At 34.4% G+C, this 19,792-nt stretch overlaps 1 protein-coding gene across 2 annotated transcripts in view; it reads right to left on the bottom strand.

The window, feature by feature from the left end:
- Positions 1 to 19,792, bottom strand: part of KCTD3 (potassium channel tetramerization domain containing 3) — a 78,013-nt gene that overhangs the window by 36,245 nt on the left and 21,976 nt on the right. For both annotated transcript variants that reach the window (XM_074309158.1, XM_074309159.1), the window contains exons 4-8: positions 6,156 to 6,229; positions 4,674 to 4,732; positions 4,275 to 4,355; positions 3,464 to 3,607; positions 2,712 to 2,802 (exon numbers count right to left, since the gene is read on the bottom strand). In XM_074309158.1, coding sequence (XP_074165259.1) covers positions 2,712 to 2,802; positions 3,464 to 3,607; positions 4,275 to 4,355; positions 4,674 to 4,732; positions 6,156 to 6,229 — 449 coding nt within the window. The remainder of the gene's footprint in view (positions 1 to 2,711; positions 2,803 to 3,463; positions 3,608 to 4,274; positions 4,356 to 4,673; positions 4,733 to 6,155; positions 6,230 to 19,792) is intronic.

Below are 19,792 nucleotides of genomic sequence, written 5' to 3'. Positions count from 1 at the left end.
AAATGATATTAAGCATATGAAAAAAACCTCAAACTTTATTATTAGCCCCCTCCATAAAAAGGGACATCAGACATCAAAAACTCCTATTTTATATACCTACTTTCCCATTCATAAAAAAAATTTTATAAGAATAATCTACATTCATTTAGGCCATCAAGAAAGAATAAAGTGATAATGAACTCTAAGCCATGTCTTTGCCACAACTGCCTGAATTAAAATACACACACACACAAAATTCTACTGAGCTTGTATTTTTCTTACTATAAAAAAATTTGTTTTACCAAGTAGGACAAAGTATTCTTTTAAAGGCTCTTCTCCCACATATTTCCCATGCAAATGTCAAAATTATATCAGATTTCTTGAAAGACAGAAAGTAAATATGATTGTTTTAAAGAATTCTCTGCGCAATAAATTGGGAGACATGCTTGCCAAAGATGTTCATCACTTTCATGAAGAAGATATCCACCAAAGAGGCTAAGTTTTCTTAAAACGGGAAGACTTATTCTCCATGCCAAATTTCTATGATTTGCAAATGACATTGTGCTGATTGTGACATACGTCACATATGTTCTTTCTATACTTTCCTTCTGTGATCTCGTTGGTTTTCACAGGTTCAATATTATTTCAATGTAGAAGTCTTCTAGATCTATAAATTTTCTAGTCTTTGTCTTACTCTCAAGTTTTAATACCAAATCACCAACTACCTGTGGAATATCTAAAATGTCCTATTTAGGCATCTCAGACTCAATATATTCAGAGAACTCTGTTCTTCTTAATTTTCCTATCTCCATTAAGGGTTGTCATCCACCTGGGGTCCAAGTCATCCTTAATTTCCTTCCCTAAGTCAACAAATGAAATGAGTTGTTAAGTTTTGTCAATTCTGTGTTTAAAACAAGGCAAGTGGTAAAGAAGGCAACTAATTGATATACTGGATAGATCCCTGAACTTAGAATCAGAAAGAATTAAGTTCAAATTCAACTCCAGACTACGTGATCCTGGGCACATCACTTAACCTGTTTGCATCTCAGTTTTTTCACATGAAAAAATGATGATAATAATAGCATCTATTTCCCAGGTTGTTGTGAGGATCAAATGAGATAACCATTGTAAATCACTTAGCATAATGTCTGGCAATAGGTGTGATGTAAATATAAGTTGTGATTACCAAAAGATTTCTTAACAGTCATCCTCTTCTCTGTATTCATGTAAGCATCACACCTGCACAGTCCCTCTTCACCTCATGGAGTTAACAACTTAATGATATACTCAGAATTGTGCTTTAGGAAAATCACTTCCTGCTTTAAATCTATGATGCTATGAACTTTCAAAGTGATTTTCCTAAAAGTATATTACCATGTCACTCTCCTACTTAAAAAACTCCAATGATTTCCTATTGCATAGGAATTGCATAGCTTTTGCATAAGCTGTCATCCCCTATGCTTAAAATGTATTCCTTTCTCATATCTGCCTCTCAGAATACCTAGACTCCTTCAAAGCTCAATTCAAAAACTTCCTGAATAACACTTTTCCTAAATATTTTCAACTGCTGATGCTTACCCTCCACAATCACCTTATAACTATTGTAATATATTGATATTTGTTCGCTATTGTTTCCACATATAGAAAGTGAACTCCTTGAAAGTAAGTACAGTTTTAGAGTAAGTTTGCATCTCCAATACCTAGAACAATGTCTGACACGTAATAGGTGCTCAAAAAAGTGTTAGTTGTCTATATAGTCTCCTAAACAAGAATTATAATCACTCAAAAGAGCCTGGTTTCATCATTTTCAAAGAAAAATCTAAGTAGATGAAAATAAAAGACTATGATATAATATCAGTTAGGCCAAGGATTCTCAAACTATGGCTGACTACGTTTATGCGGCCCGCCGGGTTATGGCAAATGGGCTGAGGGAGGAGACAGAGTGTGAGGTTTTGTTTTTACTATAGTCTGACCCTCCAACAGTCTGAGGGACAGTGAACTGGCCCTCTATTTAAAAAGTTTGAGGACCACTGAGTTAGGCTCTGGAACTGACTAATAAAAAGATATATCTATGGAAAACTGCAAATTTCTTTCCATAGTTCCAATCTTTTCCCTAAAATGAAAGTAATTTTTAATATTATTATTCTTCTGGTAAAGTTAAATGAAAGAATAGAACATTACAAACTCTGACATACTAAAGCTGAGGATCACCCAAATGAGAATGGTATAAGAGAGCAAGCAAAATGTAATATATTACGAAGATTTCCATAAAAGTTGTGTGAAGAATATTAACAAAGAAATATGTGACTAAACAATATAGTGGATTGGTTACATAACCAGAATGAGGAGGAACACAGCCAGATTTCCCATTCACATCTTCATGTCAAGAGAATTCATGGACAGCTATCAGTATGTTTAGTGGACTTTGTGATTAATTGTGGGGAGGGAATTAAGACTGGAAGGAGGAACTAGGGTTGTGAATTGTGGGGCAGGAGATTGGAGGGAACATATAATAATGGATAGAAAGGCATAAATGGGTTATCATCTGCATCTACTATAAAACTGAAGGATTACAAATAAGTTACATCATATCAGCAAACAAAGAAAATTTATGCTCCAAATCTCAAAAAACACAAAAGCAAACAGGCTATGGGAATTTATTCCTTCACATGAAAGTGTAAACAACCACATTTATTGAAGGAAAAAACATGTCATCGTACTTTATATCATACCTGTAACAAACAGCAAAATGGGCATATGCAGCTACAATCCAGTTGTGATGACCAGCTACTATCAACACTTTTCGTGGATCCACAGGAAATCCTGTTAACCATAATAAAAGAAAATTAGTATACATTCTTTTAGAAGAAGAAGAAGAGGGAGGAGGAAGTAAAAATAAAATTAGTATTCATTTTATTACAAGAAGAAAAGGGGAGAGGGAAAGACTAGGGGAAAACTGTAAGTGAAAAGGGGGGGGGGAACAGAAAAAGACCAACAGAATTTAATTCAGAGAGACATATTTGACAGAGACAAAAGGAAAAGATTAAGAAAATCATACATTGCCCTTTAGGATGACAATAATTTCTGAAACAAAACTGCTTTAAAAATTCAAATAGTAGCCATTTCTCTTGATAAACATTTCAAAATGTATTTTATATTCTAAATATTCCAGAGAAATAAAAATATCACAAATACCATTCTGAAAGAAAAGAGAAGGTATTCCAAGAATGCTGTATCCATTTTATACAGTCAAGTATCTATTATAGAGGATAAAAAGATAAAGTATTTAGGGTGTTTAAGGAAAAAAACAAACAAACAAAAAACAGGCCAAAAGAAGACACAAGAATAATGTACTTTGGCAATCATAAATAAGAAAAGGCATTTTGTCTTTAAGTATTCCAGTATTTCAACTATCTGCAACAGTAGTTGTGGTCAAGATAAGCATCCCCAACCTACTTCCCCACCATTGGAAATTATTGCTCACCCAATTTAACTGCCTCTTCTCCAGTTCTAGAGAGAATGGGCTGGGTCCCATTTACCCGGGATGATTGAACTTCTGAAGAATTTTGTCCTATTCTAGAATCAGCAGAAGCTCCTGGAGTATTATTTATTTTTCTACTAGGAATACCTAGTTTAAAAAAAAAGGAGAAGGAAACCAGCAAGTGTGAATTTTATTCAGTGAATAAAGTTACTCAGAATAAGATTTCTTACACCAAGAAAAATATCTTCAATTTAATAAAATATGAATTTAACTCTGGGAAACATAAATCTTAATATCTACTTTGTTAGTTACAAATAATTTCATTACTATCAAAAGCAATTAAACATAAAATGCTATCAAACTCAAAGGACAGAAAAATATAGGAAAATGACTAATCCATCTAATAATCAAAATACAGTAAATGGAAATAGATTTTGTTAAAAATTAATAAAAATCCCAAGGATCCAGTTAAGCATTGGTCAAATTGTTACAAATTCTGTTAGCTCAAATGAACAACTCAAAGAAAGTCAAGACCAGTTCAAAGCTAGCTCTGCTGTAAAATTAATCATTCTTCATGCTATTATTCTAAGATCCAAATGGGAGCATAACTGGCATAGTTCCTAAGAGGCCTTGAAATCTCAGATTTGGATTCTAATTCTGGCTCTGCCATTATGTAGGTAACCTTAAACTAGCTACTTAACTTCTTTGAACCCATTCTCTCTGTAAAAAGAGAATCTCAAGAGTTATTTTATGTTTATATATTTTTACTGGCAAAAGTATGGACAAATAAAAGTCAAAGTTTAAGGAATAATACCTGGTGGAGGCAAGTAGCCATGAAAAAGGACACTACCACATGATGAACGCTCCAGTTCTTCACATAAGAGAAGTCTTCTTACTAGAAGTATTATAAGCAAACTGTCAAGAATAAGTAAAAGCAAAAAAAGAAAAAAAGGAAAAAAAAAGAAGAAAAAAGAAAAAAGAAAAACAGTACTTCATTTTTATTTTGAAGTCAGCAAAAGGGTAAGGAAAAAGAGAGGATAACTGGGTGTAGTGAATATAGCTGCAACAAAATTTTCTTACTACTTTGAAAAAAAATTTTAAAAGAAACATTAATTTTTGCAATGAAAGTTAAGGTTTATACAAACACAAAATACAAAGAACAAAACCATGGATCAAATTACAACCACATAGTTTATTTAATGGGAGAACATACCTAATGGAGTAATTCCATAAAATTCAGCTTCATGTCTGAGAACATTAATACTCACTCCCCTACAAAGAAATAATAAAAACAAAGTCCCTTTACTATTAATACTTGGCTTTTCACTTTAGAGGAAAAGAGAAAATGATTTTTTTTTTTTAACGTATACATATCCATACAGTTATTCTGCTACACAAGAATCGGACTTTGAAATAATGTACAATTAACCTGTGAAGGAAATCAAAAATGCAAAAGGACAGAAATAGAGGAATTGGAAATGCTATGTAGTGGTTCAAACTCATTTCCCAGAGTTCTTTCGCTGGGTGTAGCTGATTCTATTCATTGAACAAATGTAACTGATTTGGTTCATCTCATTGTTGAAGAGAGTCACGTCCATCAGAATTGATAATCATATTGTATTGTTGTTGAAGTATATAATGATCTCCTGGAAAAATGATTTTTTGTAAGGGTTCCTGATCCAAAAGATATCAGGAAAGCTATCATTTCTCAAACTATATGTAAAAGACCTACTCTTAAAAGAATCATTTTAAAAATCTCACATATGTAGATGAACTGAATAATTAAATCAAAGTGCAAGGACTTCCATGGGACCAAAGTGAATAATTACAGAGCCTATAAGAGTTTGAATGTATCTAGTACCAGCAAGGCAATAGTCAGTCTTTTCTGATGGACCTAAAACTGAGTCTCAGAATAAAAGAAATATAAGTATTTGAGGACAGAGATCAAGATCTTTGAAAACAAGATATCTAAATAATGAAAGAAGTGAAAGATAAATTATGGAGTAAGAGATTATTTTTTTTAACAAGTTATTTCTAAATCCGCAATATTATATAATTTAGCAAATATTTGTTTTTGTTAAGTGTTTACAATGCTCAATGCACTGTAACCTCGCTCAATATGAACAATTTTGAAAATTTACATGAGTCCATGAAGAGGGTTGAATGAAATAGGATATCAAGTCTCAGGAAATCAGAAAGTAGGCACAAACAAATTGATTAACCCTGTCTTTCACAAGTAAATTGCATAGTAGATTTAAAATCAACAGTGTCGCTTTATGCTAATAATATGGAAAACATACAAACAAAAGTCAGAGTTCATAAAGAAGTAGTACAAATGCAAATGAATGACCAAGACAATTACTAAACATTCTAAATTATTTTAGAATAAAATACAACATTATGTACATTTTAGTTTTAAAGTATAAAATTACTTATCAAAAAGGAAAAGCTTCCTTAGTGAACATTAATCTTGAGGAATAAAACAGAATACAAAAGTTGTAGAAGTAGTCAAATAATTCCTATGAAATAACTAAGTATAAGAGGAAAAAAAATTAGACATGCCAAAGTAATCCATGGATAAAACAAAAAAATTGTGTAACTCAGACAGGTCCCTTCCTTTTTTTTCCAAATACATCCAAAAAATTTTAGATACAAACAATAATGAAATTTAGTGAAAAACAGATGTGCTTCTTACCGTAAATCAAGCTCTTTAGTTCGAAGAAAGTTTAAAATGGGTGCAAATGCTGCTGGATCTCTATCAATAAATATCTGTTTTAGGAAAAAAAAAAAAAGCTTTATATTATTATGTGTTTTATATACAATAGTATTATTATTTTATTAATACAAATTAGCCTTCAAATTCTATTATGTCAAATACATAATATATGCTTCTATATATGGGCATTCTAAGTAATCAAACTGATGTTTGGGGGAGGGGAAGTTTACTCATTTGAAAATTAAGAATACAGAAGATATAAAGTTATTCTCTAGAGGTACCTTCCCAGTCAAAAATGTCCCTAAATAATAATACATGACAAATTATTTGAATCATGACTATGAAATATTCATATTTCATATAAAAATTAATACAAAATCTTAGATTTGGTTATCTTGTCCAACATGAGCAAAAATTTATTGCATAAAGTTGTTCTTCCAGCTCCACTAAGAGAGAACCCAGTATCCTCCCAAGGTTGCTAATTCCACTTTGAGGAAACCTAATTGTTTCCTTAAATACATGCTCTGAGATGACTCTCCTAACTTTCACATCCACTGACAAGTAGATTCTCCAGAACCTGGTTACTATTTCTTCTCAGGAACTTAGTGATAGCCCAGAAAATGGGGGTAAGGAGGGAAGGACTGGAGTTATACAGTCTTTCAAGCTAAGATAGCTGTCTAAATGGAAGATAAACCACCCAGCATCCACATATCTAGCAAAACCCTTTAGTTCAAACAATAAGCTAAAAATCCAAACAAGAATAATTTTTAACCACTCCAGAGATACACAAAAAGTAAACCACCAGCTTTCTGAAGACAATAGAAAAGAAATCACAAAAGCAGCATCTGCTAAGATTACCAAACCTACTTACAACTAAACCAAAATATGGAAGAAGCATGTGTAGCCTGTAAGGATCTTTGTCCAGAGGCAACAAAGGTAGAATGATTCTCAGAAAACCTGAGAGTCTTCTCCCAGATATTTTTTTTTTTTGACTAAGTAGTAAAAGAGGCCATTTTCTTCCCATTTCTTATCTAGTCTTAAATCACTGAGACCTGGCTTGGCTTAAAAGGTCAATATCTCCCACTGCATCCCAAGGCTATCTCCAGTCACCCTGATCTATATCTGGCTACTAAGCCCAGATGGCTATAGAGGAGAAAATTGAGGCAGATGTCTTTGCACAGCCCTCCCTCACTTAAATCCAGTTCACTTGCACATCATGGCATCGCCTCCCTGATGTCATGCTTTTCCAGAATGAAACACAAAGGATGTCCGTTGCTTGGGAAATGGCTGAATACAAGTTATGGTGTATGTATGTGTGTATATATATAATTGATATAATTATTAATTATTAAAATATTAATATATGTATATTACTAATATATAAGAAATCATGAGCAGAATGATTTCAGAAAGGCCTGGAGAGATTTACACAAACTGATGCTCAGTGAAATGCTCAGCAAACATTATACACAGCAACAACAAGATTATGTGATGATCAACTGTGATGGACTTGGCTCTTTTCAACAATAAGGTGAATCAGGCTAATTCCAGTAGATGTGAGATGGAGAGAGCCATCTGTATTCAAGGAAAGGACTATGAGGACTGAATGTGGAACATGACATAGTATTTTTACCTTTGGTTTTTTGCTTATTTTTTTCTTTTGTATTTTTTCTCCTTTCTGATCTGATTTTTCTTTTTTTTTTTTTTTAAATAGGCATACATATTTACACAATTATCTTGCTGTACAAGAAAAATCAGATTAAAAAGTAAAAAAAAAAAAAAAAAAAGAAAATTCAAGCAAACCACAACAAAAAAAAAGTAAAAATGCTATGTTGTAATCCACCCTCAGTTCCCACAGTGCTCTTTCTCATCAACACAAGATCATTGGAATAGGCCTGAATCTCCTCGTTGTTGGAAAGAGCCATGTCCATCAAATGATCATGTATTTCCATGTACAATGATCTCCTGGTTCTGGTCATTTCACTTAGCAAAAGTTCATGTAAGTCTCTTCAGGCCTCTCTGAAACCATCCTGCTGATCATTTCTTATAGAACAATAATATTCCATAACATTCATATAACACAACTTATTTAGCCATTCTCCAAATGATGGGCATCCACTCAAGTTTCCAGTTTTTTGCCACTACAAAAATGACTGCCACAAGCATTTTTGCCCATGTGGGTCCCTTTCCCTCCTGTAAGATCTCTTAGGGATATAGACCCAGTAGACACACTGCTGGATCAAATTGTATGCAGTTTGATAATACTTTGGGCATAGTTCCAAATTGCTCTGCAGAATGGTTGAAACCCTTCACAATTCCTTCAACAATGTATTAATGTCCCAGTTTTCCCACATCCCCTCCAACAATGATCATTATATTTTCCTGTCATCTTACCAATCGGAGAGGTATGCAATGGTATCTCAGAGTTGTCTTAAATTAAATTTCTCTGATCAAGTGATTTAGTGCATCTTTTCATATGATTAGAAATGGTTTCAATTTCTTCATTTAAAAATTGTCTGTTCATAAGCTCTGATCACGAATTTCTCAATTGGAAAATGACTTGAATTCATATGAGTCAGTTTTCTATTTTAGAAATGAAGCCTTTATGAAAACCCTTGAACGTAAAAATGTTTTCCCAATTTATTACTTCCCTTCTAATCTTGTCTGTATTAGTTTTGTTTATACAAAAACTTTTTAACTTAATATAATAAAAATTATCTATTTGGTGTTCAGTAATGATCTCTAATTCTTCTCTGGCCACAAATTCCTTTCTTTTCCACAGATTTGAGAGGTAAACTATCCAATGTTCTTCTAATTTGCTTATCACTATGTCTAAATCATGAACTTATTTCGACCTTATCTTGGTATATGGTGTTAGATGTGGGTCACTGCCTAGTTTCTACCATACTAGTTTCCAGTTTTCCCAGCAATTTTTGTTAAATCTTGAGTTGTTATTCCAAAAGCTGAGGTCTTTGGGTTTGTCAAACACTAGATTACCATAGTCATTGATTATTTTGTCCTGTGAACCTAACCTATCCCACTGATCAACTTCTCTATTTCTTATCCAGTACCAAATGGCTTTGATGAACACTATTTTATAATATAGTTTTAGATCTGGCATCTCTAGGCCAACTTCACTTGCATTTTTTTTTCATTAATTCCTTTGGAAATCTTGACCTTTTATTCTTACAGATGAACTCTTAAGTTACTATTTTTTCTAGATCTGTAAAATAATTTCATGGGAGTTTGTTATGGCACTAAATAAGTAGATTAATTTAGGTAACATTGTCATTTTTATTATATTCACTTGGTCTACCCATGAGCACTTGATATTTTCCCAACTGATTAGATCTGAATTTATTTGTATATTAAGTGTTTTGTAGTTGTGCTCATATAGTTCCTGACTCTCCCTCGGCAGATAGATTCCCAAATAGTTTATACTATCTACAGTTATTGTGAATGGAATTTGTTTTTGTATCTCTTGCTGCTGGACTCTGTAGGTAACATATAAAAATGCTGATGATTTATGTGGATTTATTTTGTAGCCAGCAACTCTGCTAAAGTTGTAAGTTGTTTCTAGTAGTTTTTTAGCTGATTCTCTGGGGTTCTCTAATTTTACCATCTCCAAAGAGTGATAATTTGGTTTTCTCATTACCTACTCTAATTCCTTTAATCTCTTTTTTCTTCTCTTATTGCCAAAGCTAACATTTCTAATGCAAATACTGAATAGGAATGGTAATAGTGGGCAACCTTGTTTCACCCCTGATATTATTGGGAATGGTTCTAGTTTGTCCCCATTATATATGATGGTTTTAAATAGAAACTACTGATCATTTTTAAGAAAAAAATCCATTTTTTCCAATATTCTCTAGTGTTTTTAATAGGAATAGGTGTTGGATTTTATCAAATTTCTGCATCTAAGATAATCATATGAATTTTTTGTTTGGTTACTGATATAGTCAATTATGATAGTTTTCCTAATATTGAACCAGTTCTGCATTCCTGGTATAAATTCTACTTGATCATGGTGTAGTATCCTGGGGAATGACTTTCTGGAATCTCTTTGCTAATATTTTATTTAAGATTTTTGTATCAATATTCATTAGGGAAATTAGCTTATAATTTCCTAATTTTCTAAAATTCTACTTACCTCTTTAACTTCTTTTTTATTTATTTTGTGGTTCAATTTATCTAATTCTGAGAGAGCAAGGTTGAGATCCCCCATTAGTATAGTTTTGCTGTCTTATTTCTTCTTTCAGCTCTCTTAACTTCTCCTCTAGGAACTTGGATACTATATCACTAGGTACCATGTAAAGGTACTGATATTGCTTTATTATCTATGGTACTTTTTAAGAAGATATAGTTTCCTTCCTTATCTCTTTTGATTAGATCTATTTTCGCTTTTGTTTGATCTGAGATCAGGATCACTATCCCTGCTTTTCTTACTTCACCTGATGCATAATAGATTCCCTTTTACTTTTATCCTGTATGTATCACTTTGCTTTGATTTTTTTCTTGTAAACAACATACTGTAGGATTTTGGCTTTTAATCTAGTCTGCTATTTGCTTCCGTTTTATGGGAGAGTTCACCCCATTCAACATTCACAGTTAAAATGACTAATTCTGTATTTCCTACCATCTTATTTACCCAGTTATGCTTTTCTCTTTTCTTTCTCCCTTTCCCACCTCCCAGTATTTTGCTTCTAACAACCACCTCCCTCAAACAGCCCTCCCCCTTAACAGTCTTTTCCCCCTTCCCTTTCCCCTTCCACTTCCCTATAAGGTTTCTCTGTGAAACCAAATGCTGGAACTCTGTCTTCCCAGAAATCAGCCAGAGTCAGGATAATCAAAAGTCTTTATTCTTGGTTTTTTGAGGTCTCGGTCAGGGGATTAGATCTAGCAATCTCCATACCTCCTTCCTCTCTCTCTCCACCGCCAGGAGAATGCCTCAATTTCTTCCTCCTACTCCACCCACCCAAGTCACTTCCCCTTCTTTTCCACACCCACCAATAGAGCCAGTACAGAATGGTTGGGGAGGGTCATCCTTCAAACATGTTAATAGAGAATTGTCCAATTAGCAATTAAGTCTCACATGTTCCATTATCCAAGTGCATTTGCTCAGTTCTAGCCCTTTTACAACCAAATATGTCTGATATTCTCTCTTTGAGCCAAATCTGATGAGAGTTAAGATTCACACAATGTTCGTCCTCTCCCTTATTTCCCTCAATTACAAAAGGTTTTCTTTGCCTCTTCAAAAGATGTAATTTTTTCTCATTTTACCTCTACTTTCCCTTTTTTTTCCCCAGTACAATCCCCTTTCTATCTTCAGTTTTTTTTTTCCCATAGTATCATAATAAAATCAAATTATACTTGCACAATCACTATTGATCAGAGAAATGCAAATTAAGACAACTCTGAGATATCATTACACAGCTGTCAGATTGGCTGAGATGACAGGAACTAATAATGATGAATGTTGGAGGGGATGTGGGAAAACTGGGACACTGATGCATTGTTGGTGGAGTTGTGAAAGAATCCAACCATTCTGGAGAGCAATGTGGAATTATGCCCAAAAAGTTATCAAAATGTGCATACCCTTTGACCCAGAAGTGCTACTACTGGGCTTATATCCCAAGGAAATACTAAAGAAGGGAAAGGGACCTGTATGTGCCAAAATGTTTGTGGCAGCTCTTTTTGTAGTGGCTAGAAACTGGAAAATGAATGGATGTCCACCAAATGGAGAATGGTTGGGTAAATTATGGTATATGAATGTTACGGAATATTATTGTTCTGTAAGAAATGACCAACTGGAGGAATACAGAGAGGCTTAGAGAGACTTACATCAACTGATGCTGAGTGAAACGAGCAGAACTAGGGGATCATTATACACTTCAACAATAATACTGTATGAGGATGTATTCTGATGGAAGTGGATATCTTCAACATAGAGAAGAGCTAATCCAATTCCAATTGATCAATGATGGACAGAATCAGCTACACCCAGAAAAGGAACACTGGGAAATGAGTGTAAACTGAGAGCATTGGTTTTTGTTTTGTTTTGTTTCTCTTCCCAGATTATTTTTACCTTGCGAATACAATCCTTCCTTTGCAACAACAACAACAACAACAACAAAATTCGGTTCTGCACATGTATATTGTATATATATATATACTATAAAATATTTAATATGTATGGGAATGCCTGCCATCTAAGGGAGGGGGTGGAGGGAAGGAAGGGAAAAACTCGGAACAGAAGGGAGTACAAGGGATAATGTTGTTAAAAAAAAAAAAAAAAAAATTACCTATGCATATGTACTGTCGAAGAAAATGTTATAATTATAAAAATTATTAAAAATAAATAAATAAATAAAAATTATACTTGCACTCTCTAAGCATACCCATAAGAGAGATATAGTTCTCGAGTGCTTTCTTTTTTACTTTTTTATGCTTCTCTTAAGTTTTATATTTGGAAATCAAATTTTTTGTTCAGCTCTGGTATTTTCATCAGAAATAAATGAAATTCACCTATATCATTGAATGACCATCTTCTTCCCTGAAAGATAATGCTCAATTTAGCTTTGGTGCCTTTCAGAATAACAGATTCCAAGCTCTTCAATCTTTTAAGGTGGAAGTTGCTAGTTCCTGGGTAATCCTGATTGGGGCTCCTCGGTATTGAAATTGTTTCTTCCTGAATGCTTGCATTTTTCCTTGATCTGATAATTCTGAAATTTAGCTATGATATTCCTTGGAGTTTTCATTTTGGAGTCTCAGGAGGTGATTGGTGAAGTCTTTCAAAGGCTATCTTACCTTCTGGTTCTAGGGCATCAGGGCAGTTTTCCTTAATGATGCCTAGGCTGTTTTTTTCATCATGATTTTGAGGAAGTCCAGTGATCCTTAGATTGTCTCTCCTTTATCTATTTCTAGGTCAGTTGTTTTTCTAATGAGGTATTTTATATTTTCTTTTTCTTTTCATTTTTTTTTTTTTTTTGGTTTTGCTTGACTGATTCTTGGTGTCTTATTGAATCATTCTCCATTTGTTCAATTTGAATTTTTAGTGAATTATTTTCTTCAATTATCTTTTTTGTTCTGTACACTGCATTTTTTGTCTATTTCACAAATTCCGTTTTTTCAACAAATTGGTTTCTTTTTCATATCTATTTTGTAAGGAGTTATACTTTTTCCATTTCATCAAATCTATTTTGTAATTAGTTTTCTTCAGATAATTTCTGGTTTTTCTTTTCCATACCCTCTTGCAAAGATCATTTCCTTTCCCTATTTTTCTTCTCTCTTTTAAGATCCTTTTTGAATTCTTCCAAGAGAGCCTTGTAAAATGGGGAGCAACTCATATCATCCTTTGGGGTTTCATCTGGACCTGGTTTGCCTTTAGGAATCTCAAGGTTTGAAATCTGTTCTCTCTCTCCATAAAAGCTGTCTGTGGTCAAGGTTCTTTTTGCTTTTTTTTTTTTAAGGTTGAGGTCTGCTTTTAAGGCAAAGGAGTTACAGCCACTTGAGTTTGCCCTGAAGCCAATGTTTCTGACTGAATTCTGGTGCTGAGTAATCACAACCAGGTTCAGCATTCTTCTAGGACTCAGAGGATTAAAATTTGCATTTTGTATTTGCTTTTGGGTGTCTTACAGCCAATCTGTTAAATCACCAACTTGCAAAGTAGGACAGAGTAGCCTTAGAACTTAATAGTAGGGGGCGGAGCCAAGATGGCGGAGAAGAAACACACGACTCAGTGAACGTCCTCACTCCCTCACAACCAATTAGATAAATTAAGTCTCAAAATTAGCTCAGGACTGATAGATACCACAAGGACTGGAAGCACGACTTACCAGCTGAAGAGAATCTGGAGTTTCAACAGGAAAGGTCAGTTCTCAGGGGAGGAATAAGAAAGACCAGCACAGACGGTGGGGTAGGGGCACACTGCGCCCATTGCGCTGGGAGGGGCTCTGGGATCAGAGAAGCCACTGAGGTAAAGGAATCTGGCACAGGCTGTTAGCTCTTCTCTGCTAATTATTTAGCAGTTCAGAAGAGAAAGCCAAAATATTTTAAAACTCAGATTAGATTCCCCCTCCCCCCCCCTGGGGGTGACTCAGCAGACTCGGCACCAGGGGGTGTGGCCTCAGCTACCTCCTGAGAATAGTTAAGAGACTGACAAGTGGGTGGATACGGCCCAAGGCAACACACACGGCCTAGCTTAGCTGGAGGGAGTGGAACTCAGCTCCAGGAAGTCCCAGAGAAGCGGAACCTTTGAACTAGGGACCGCGGTTTCTGGCAGACACTTCCAGTTTGAGCGCAGGGGCTTCTCACATCACCTGCTGCAGACATCCACTCCCCACCCGGACACATAGGCTGAGCTTCTTGCTGTCTTCACTATTCTACGCCCTCAAAGCACAGCAGTGCTAATCACCTCTGAGGCGCTTCCAGGGAGGGGGTGGGGAACTCTCTCCCAGAGCTCTCTCTTAGCGCGGGCGCAGGGGCCGCTGCATCCATACGGTCTGGGAGGAAGCTGGTAAAGAAGTAAATAATTTCCTACCCCAGGGACAGACCCCAAAACATTTTTTAAGTATGAGCAAAAAAGCTAGAAAAACTATAGATTCCTTCTATACAGAGAAAGAGCGGGTACCCAACCCCGAGGAAGTTAACAGCAAAGACTCAGAAGATAACAACCTAAAGGGGAACGATTCCTGCCCCCCATCACATAACTCTCTCCTAGAAGAAGCTCTTAAGAAATTGAGGGAGATCGAAGAAAAATGGGGCAAGGAAAGGGAAGTTATGATAGAGAATAACAACGTCCTGAAATTGGAGTTGGAAAAAATAAAGAATTCACAGGAGATGCAGGGAAACAAAATTAGTGAATTAGAAAAGGTTAAAAAAACACAGGAAAGTAGGATTTCTGAATTGGAAAAGATAAAAAAGTCTCAAGAAAATAGAATTTCTGAATTGGAAAAAGAAAATAATTCTCAAAAAAAAAAATTAGGGAAATGGAAAAAAATTCAATAGAGCAAAATAATTCATTTAAAAACGAAATTGGGCATTTACAAAAAGAACTAAAAACTGTGAAAGAAGAAAATAACTCCTTAAAAGTCAGGATGGAACAAATAGAAATGAATGATTCACAGAGAACCCAAGAATCAGTCAAACAAAACAAAAAAAATGAGAAACTGGAGAACAACGTCAAATACTTACTGGGAAAATCTATAGACCTGGAAAATAGATCTAGGAGAGATAATCTGCGGATTATTGGACTTCCAGAAAACTATGACCAAAAAAAGAGCCTAGATTCTATTTTACAGGAAATTATCAAAGAGAACTGTCCAGAGATAATAGAAACAGAAGGGAAAGTAGATGTGGAAAGAATTCATCGAACTCCTTCTGAAATAGACCCTAAAAAAAGAACACCACGGAATATTGTGGCTAAGCTGCAGAATTACCACACAAAGGAGAAAATCCTGCAAGCAGCTAGAAAAAAACAATTTAAATACCAAGGTGCCACAATAAGGGTCACCCAAGATCTGGCTGCCTCCACATTAAAAGATAGAAGGGCCTGGAACCTGATATTCCGTAAGGCAAAAGATCAAGGACTGCAACCAAGAATGAACTACCCAGCTAAGTTTAGCATCTTTTTCCACGGAAGAAGATGGTCATTCAATGAAACAGAGGAATTCTATATGTTTCTAAGAAAAAAACCAGACTTAAACAAAAAATTTGATCTACATCCACAAGACTGAAGAGAAACAGAAAAAGGTACACAGAACCCTTGAGAACTGTAACTCTGTTGTGGGTATATAAAAAATACTCAAGGATAATTTGATTTTACTGATATAAAAGAAAAAAAGGGGGGTGTAGTAAAGGGAAGGAGGTCGGTTCAGAAAAAGGGGAAGGAGTGATAAAAAGAGGGAAACTACATCCCAGGAAGAGACATAGAAAATACATCATATCTGAGGGAACTTAGTGAGGGGGAGAATCATTGTGTGAATCTTACTCTCATCAGAAGAGGCTCAAAGAGTAAATAATTAACATATTTGTTTTTCAGAGAATTTTCTCTCACCTCATTAAAAGGGGGGAGAGGAAAAGGGAAAAGGAAAAGGGGAATAAGTGAAGGGACTTGGAGGGAGGGGGGAGGGATCCTAAAAAAAAAAAAAAAAAAAAAAAGAGGGAGGGTTGCGCGTCACAAGGGGGGTCTGTAAATTAAATATCGAGGAGGGGGATCAGGGGGGTCAAGGGAAAAAAGCATAATCTGGGGATAATACGATGGCAGGAAATACAGAATTAGTAATTTTAACTGTAAATGTAAATGGGATGAACGATCCCATCAAACGGAGACGGATAGTAGATTGGATCAAAAAGCAGAACCCTACAATATGTTGCCTACAGGAAACACACTTAAAGCAGGGAGATACATACAGAGTAAAGGTAAAAGGTTGGAACAGAGCCTATTATGCTTCAGGTAAAGCCAAAAAAGCAGGGGTAGCTATCCTTATCTCAGATCAAGCAAAAGCAGAAGTAGATCTCGTTAAAAAAGATAAGGAAGGAAACTATATCCTGCTGAAAGGTAGCATAAATAATGAAGCCATATCAATACTAAACATATATGCACCAAGTGGTATAGCATCTAACTTTCTAAAGGAAAAGTTAAGAGAACTGCAAGAAGAAATAGACAGTAAAACTATAATAGTGGGAGATCTCAACCTTGCACTCTCAGATTTAGACAAATCAAACCACAAAACAAACAAGAAAGAAATTAAAAAAGTAAATAGAACATTAGAAAAACTAGGTATGATAGACCTTTGGAGAAAACTGAATGGCAATAGGAAGGAATATACTTTCTTCTCAGCAGTTCATGGATCCTATACAAAAACTGACCATATACTAGGACATAAAGATCTCAAAATTAAATGTAGGAAGGCAGAAATAATAAATGCCTTCTTCTCAGATCACAATGCAATAAAAGCTACATTCAGTAAAAACTTAGGGGTAAATAGACCAAAAAGTAATTGGAAACTGAATAATCTCATCTTAAAGAATGACTGGGTGAAAGAGCAAATTATAGAAACAATTAACAATTTCACCCAAGATAATGATAATGATGAGACATCATATCAAAATCTTTGGGATGCAGCTAAAGCGGTAATAAGGGGAAATTTTATATCTTTAGAGGCTTATTTGAAGAAAATTGAGAAAGAGAAGATTAACGAATTGGGCTTACAACTTAAAAGGCTAGAAAAAGACCAAATTATAAACCCCCAACCAAAAATTAAACTCGAAATACAAAAATTAAAAGGAGAAATCAATAAAATTGAAAGTAAAAAAACTATTGAATTAATAAATAAAACCAAGAGTTGGTTTTATGAAAAAGCCAATAAAATAGATAAACCTTTGGTAAATTTGATCAAAAAAAAGAAAGAGGAAAATCAAATTGATAGTCTTACAAATGAAAAGGGGGATCTTTCCACCAATGAAGAGGAAATTAGAGAAATAATAAGGAGTTACTTTGCCCAACTTTATGCCAATAAATTTGATAACTTAAGTGAAATGGATGACTTCCTCCAAAAATATAGGCTCCCTAGATTAACAGAGGAGGAGATAAATTGCTTAAATAGTCCCATTTCAGAAAAAGAAATAGAACAAGCTATTAATCAACTCCCCAGGAAAAAATCCCCAGGGCCAGATGGATTCACATGTGAATTCTACCAAACATTTAAAGAACAATTAGCCCCAATGTTATATAAATTATTTGAAAAAATAGGGGATGAAGGAGTCCTACCAAATTCCTTTTATGACACAGACATGGTACTGATACCTAAACCTGGTAGATCGAAAACTGAGAAAGAAAATTATAGACCAATCTCCTTAATGAATATTGATGCTAAAATCTTAAATAAGATATTAGCAAAAAGACTTCAGAAAATCATCTCCAAGATAATACACTATGATCAAGTAGGATTTATTCCAGGAATGCAGGGCTGGTTTAATATTAGGAAAACTATTAATATAATTGACCATATTAATAATCAAATTAATAAGAACCATATGATCATCTCAATAGATGCAGAAAAAGCATTTGACAAAATCCAACATCCATTCCTACTAAAAACTCTTGAGAGTATAGGAATAAATGGATTATTCCTTAGAATAATCAGGAGTATATATTTAAGACCGTCAGTAAGCATAATATGCAATAGAAATAAACTGCAACCTTTCCCAGTAAGATCAGGAGTGAAACAAGGTTGCCCACTATCACCATTACTATTCAATATAGTACTAGAAACGCTAGCCTCGGCAATAAGAGCCGAGAAAGAGATTCAAGGAATTAGAGTAGGAAATGAGGAAATTAAACTATCACTTTTTGCAGATGACATGATGGTATACTTAGAGAACCCCAAAGACTCTGCTAAAAAGCTACTAGAAATAATTCAAAATTTCAGCAAAGTGGCAGGATACAAAATAAATCCACATAAATCCTCGGCATTTTTATATATCACTAACAAAATGCAACAGCAAGAGATACAAAGAGAAATTCCATTCCAAACAAATGTTGAGAGTATAAAATATTTGGGAATCCATCTACCAAAGAAAAGTCAGGAATTATATGAGAAAAATTACAAAACACTTGCCACAAAAATAAAATCAGATTTAAATAATTGGAAAGACATTCAGTGCTCTTGGATAGGCCGAGCGAATATAATAAAGATGACAATACTCCCCAAACTAATCTATTTATTTAGTGCTATACCAATCAGACTCCCAAGAAACTATTTTAATAACCTAGAAAAAATAACAACAAAATTCATATGGAAGAATAAAAGGTCAAGAATTGCAAGGGAACTAATGAAAAAAAACTCAGAGGAAGGTGGTCTAAGTGTACCTGATCTAAAGCTATATTATATAGCAGCAGTCACCAAAACCATTTGGTATTGGCTACGAAATAGACCGGTAGATCAGTGGAACAGATTAGATACAAAGGACAAAAAAGGGTACATCTATAGCAATCTAATCTTTGACAAACCCAAAGATTCCAACATTAGGGATAAAAATTCATTATTCGGAAAAAACTGTTGGGAAAACTGGAAATTAGTATGGCAGAAATTAGATATGGATCCACACTTAACACCATATACCAAGATAAGATCAAAATGGGTCCATGATTTAGGCATAAAGAGGGAGATAATAAATAGATTAGAGGAACAGAGGATAATCTACCTCTCAGACTTGTGGAGGAGGAAGGAATTTATGACCAGAGGAGAACTAGAGATCATTATTGATCACAAAATAGAAGATTTTGATTACATCAAACTAAAAAGTTTCTGTACAAATAATACTAATGCAAACAAGATTAGAAGGGAAGTAACAAATTGGGAAAATATTTTTAAAAACAAAGGTTCTGACAAAGGTCTCATTTCCAAAATATATAGAGAACTGACCATAATTTATAAGAAACCAAACCATTCTCCAATTGATAAATGGTCAAAGGATATGAACAGACAATTCTCAGAGGAAGAAATTGAAACTATATCCACTCACATGAAAGAGTGTTCCAAATCACTACTGATCAGAGAAATGCAAATTAAGACCACTCTGAGATACCACTACACACCTGTCAGATTGGCTAA

This window comes from Sminthopsis crassicaudata, chromosome 4 (assembly GCF_048593235.1).
Source record: "Sminthopsis crassicaudata isolate SCR6 chromosome 4, ASM4859323v1, whole genome shotgun sequence".
NCBI lineage: Eukaryota > Metazoa > Chordata > Mammalia > Dasyuromorphia > Dasyuridae > Sminthopsis > Sminthopsis crassicaudata.
Note: the sequence above shows the minus strand (reverse complement) of the source record. Positions and strands in the feature narration are given on the sequence as shown.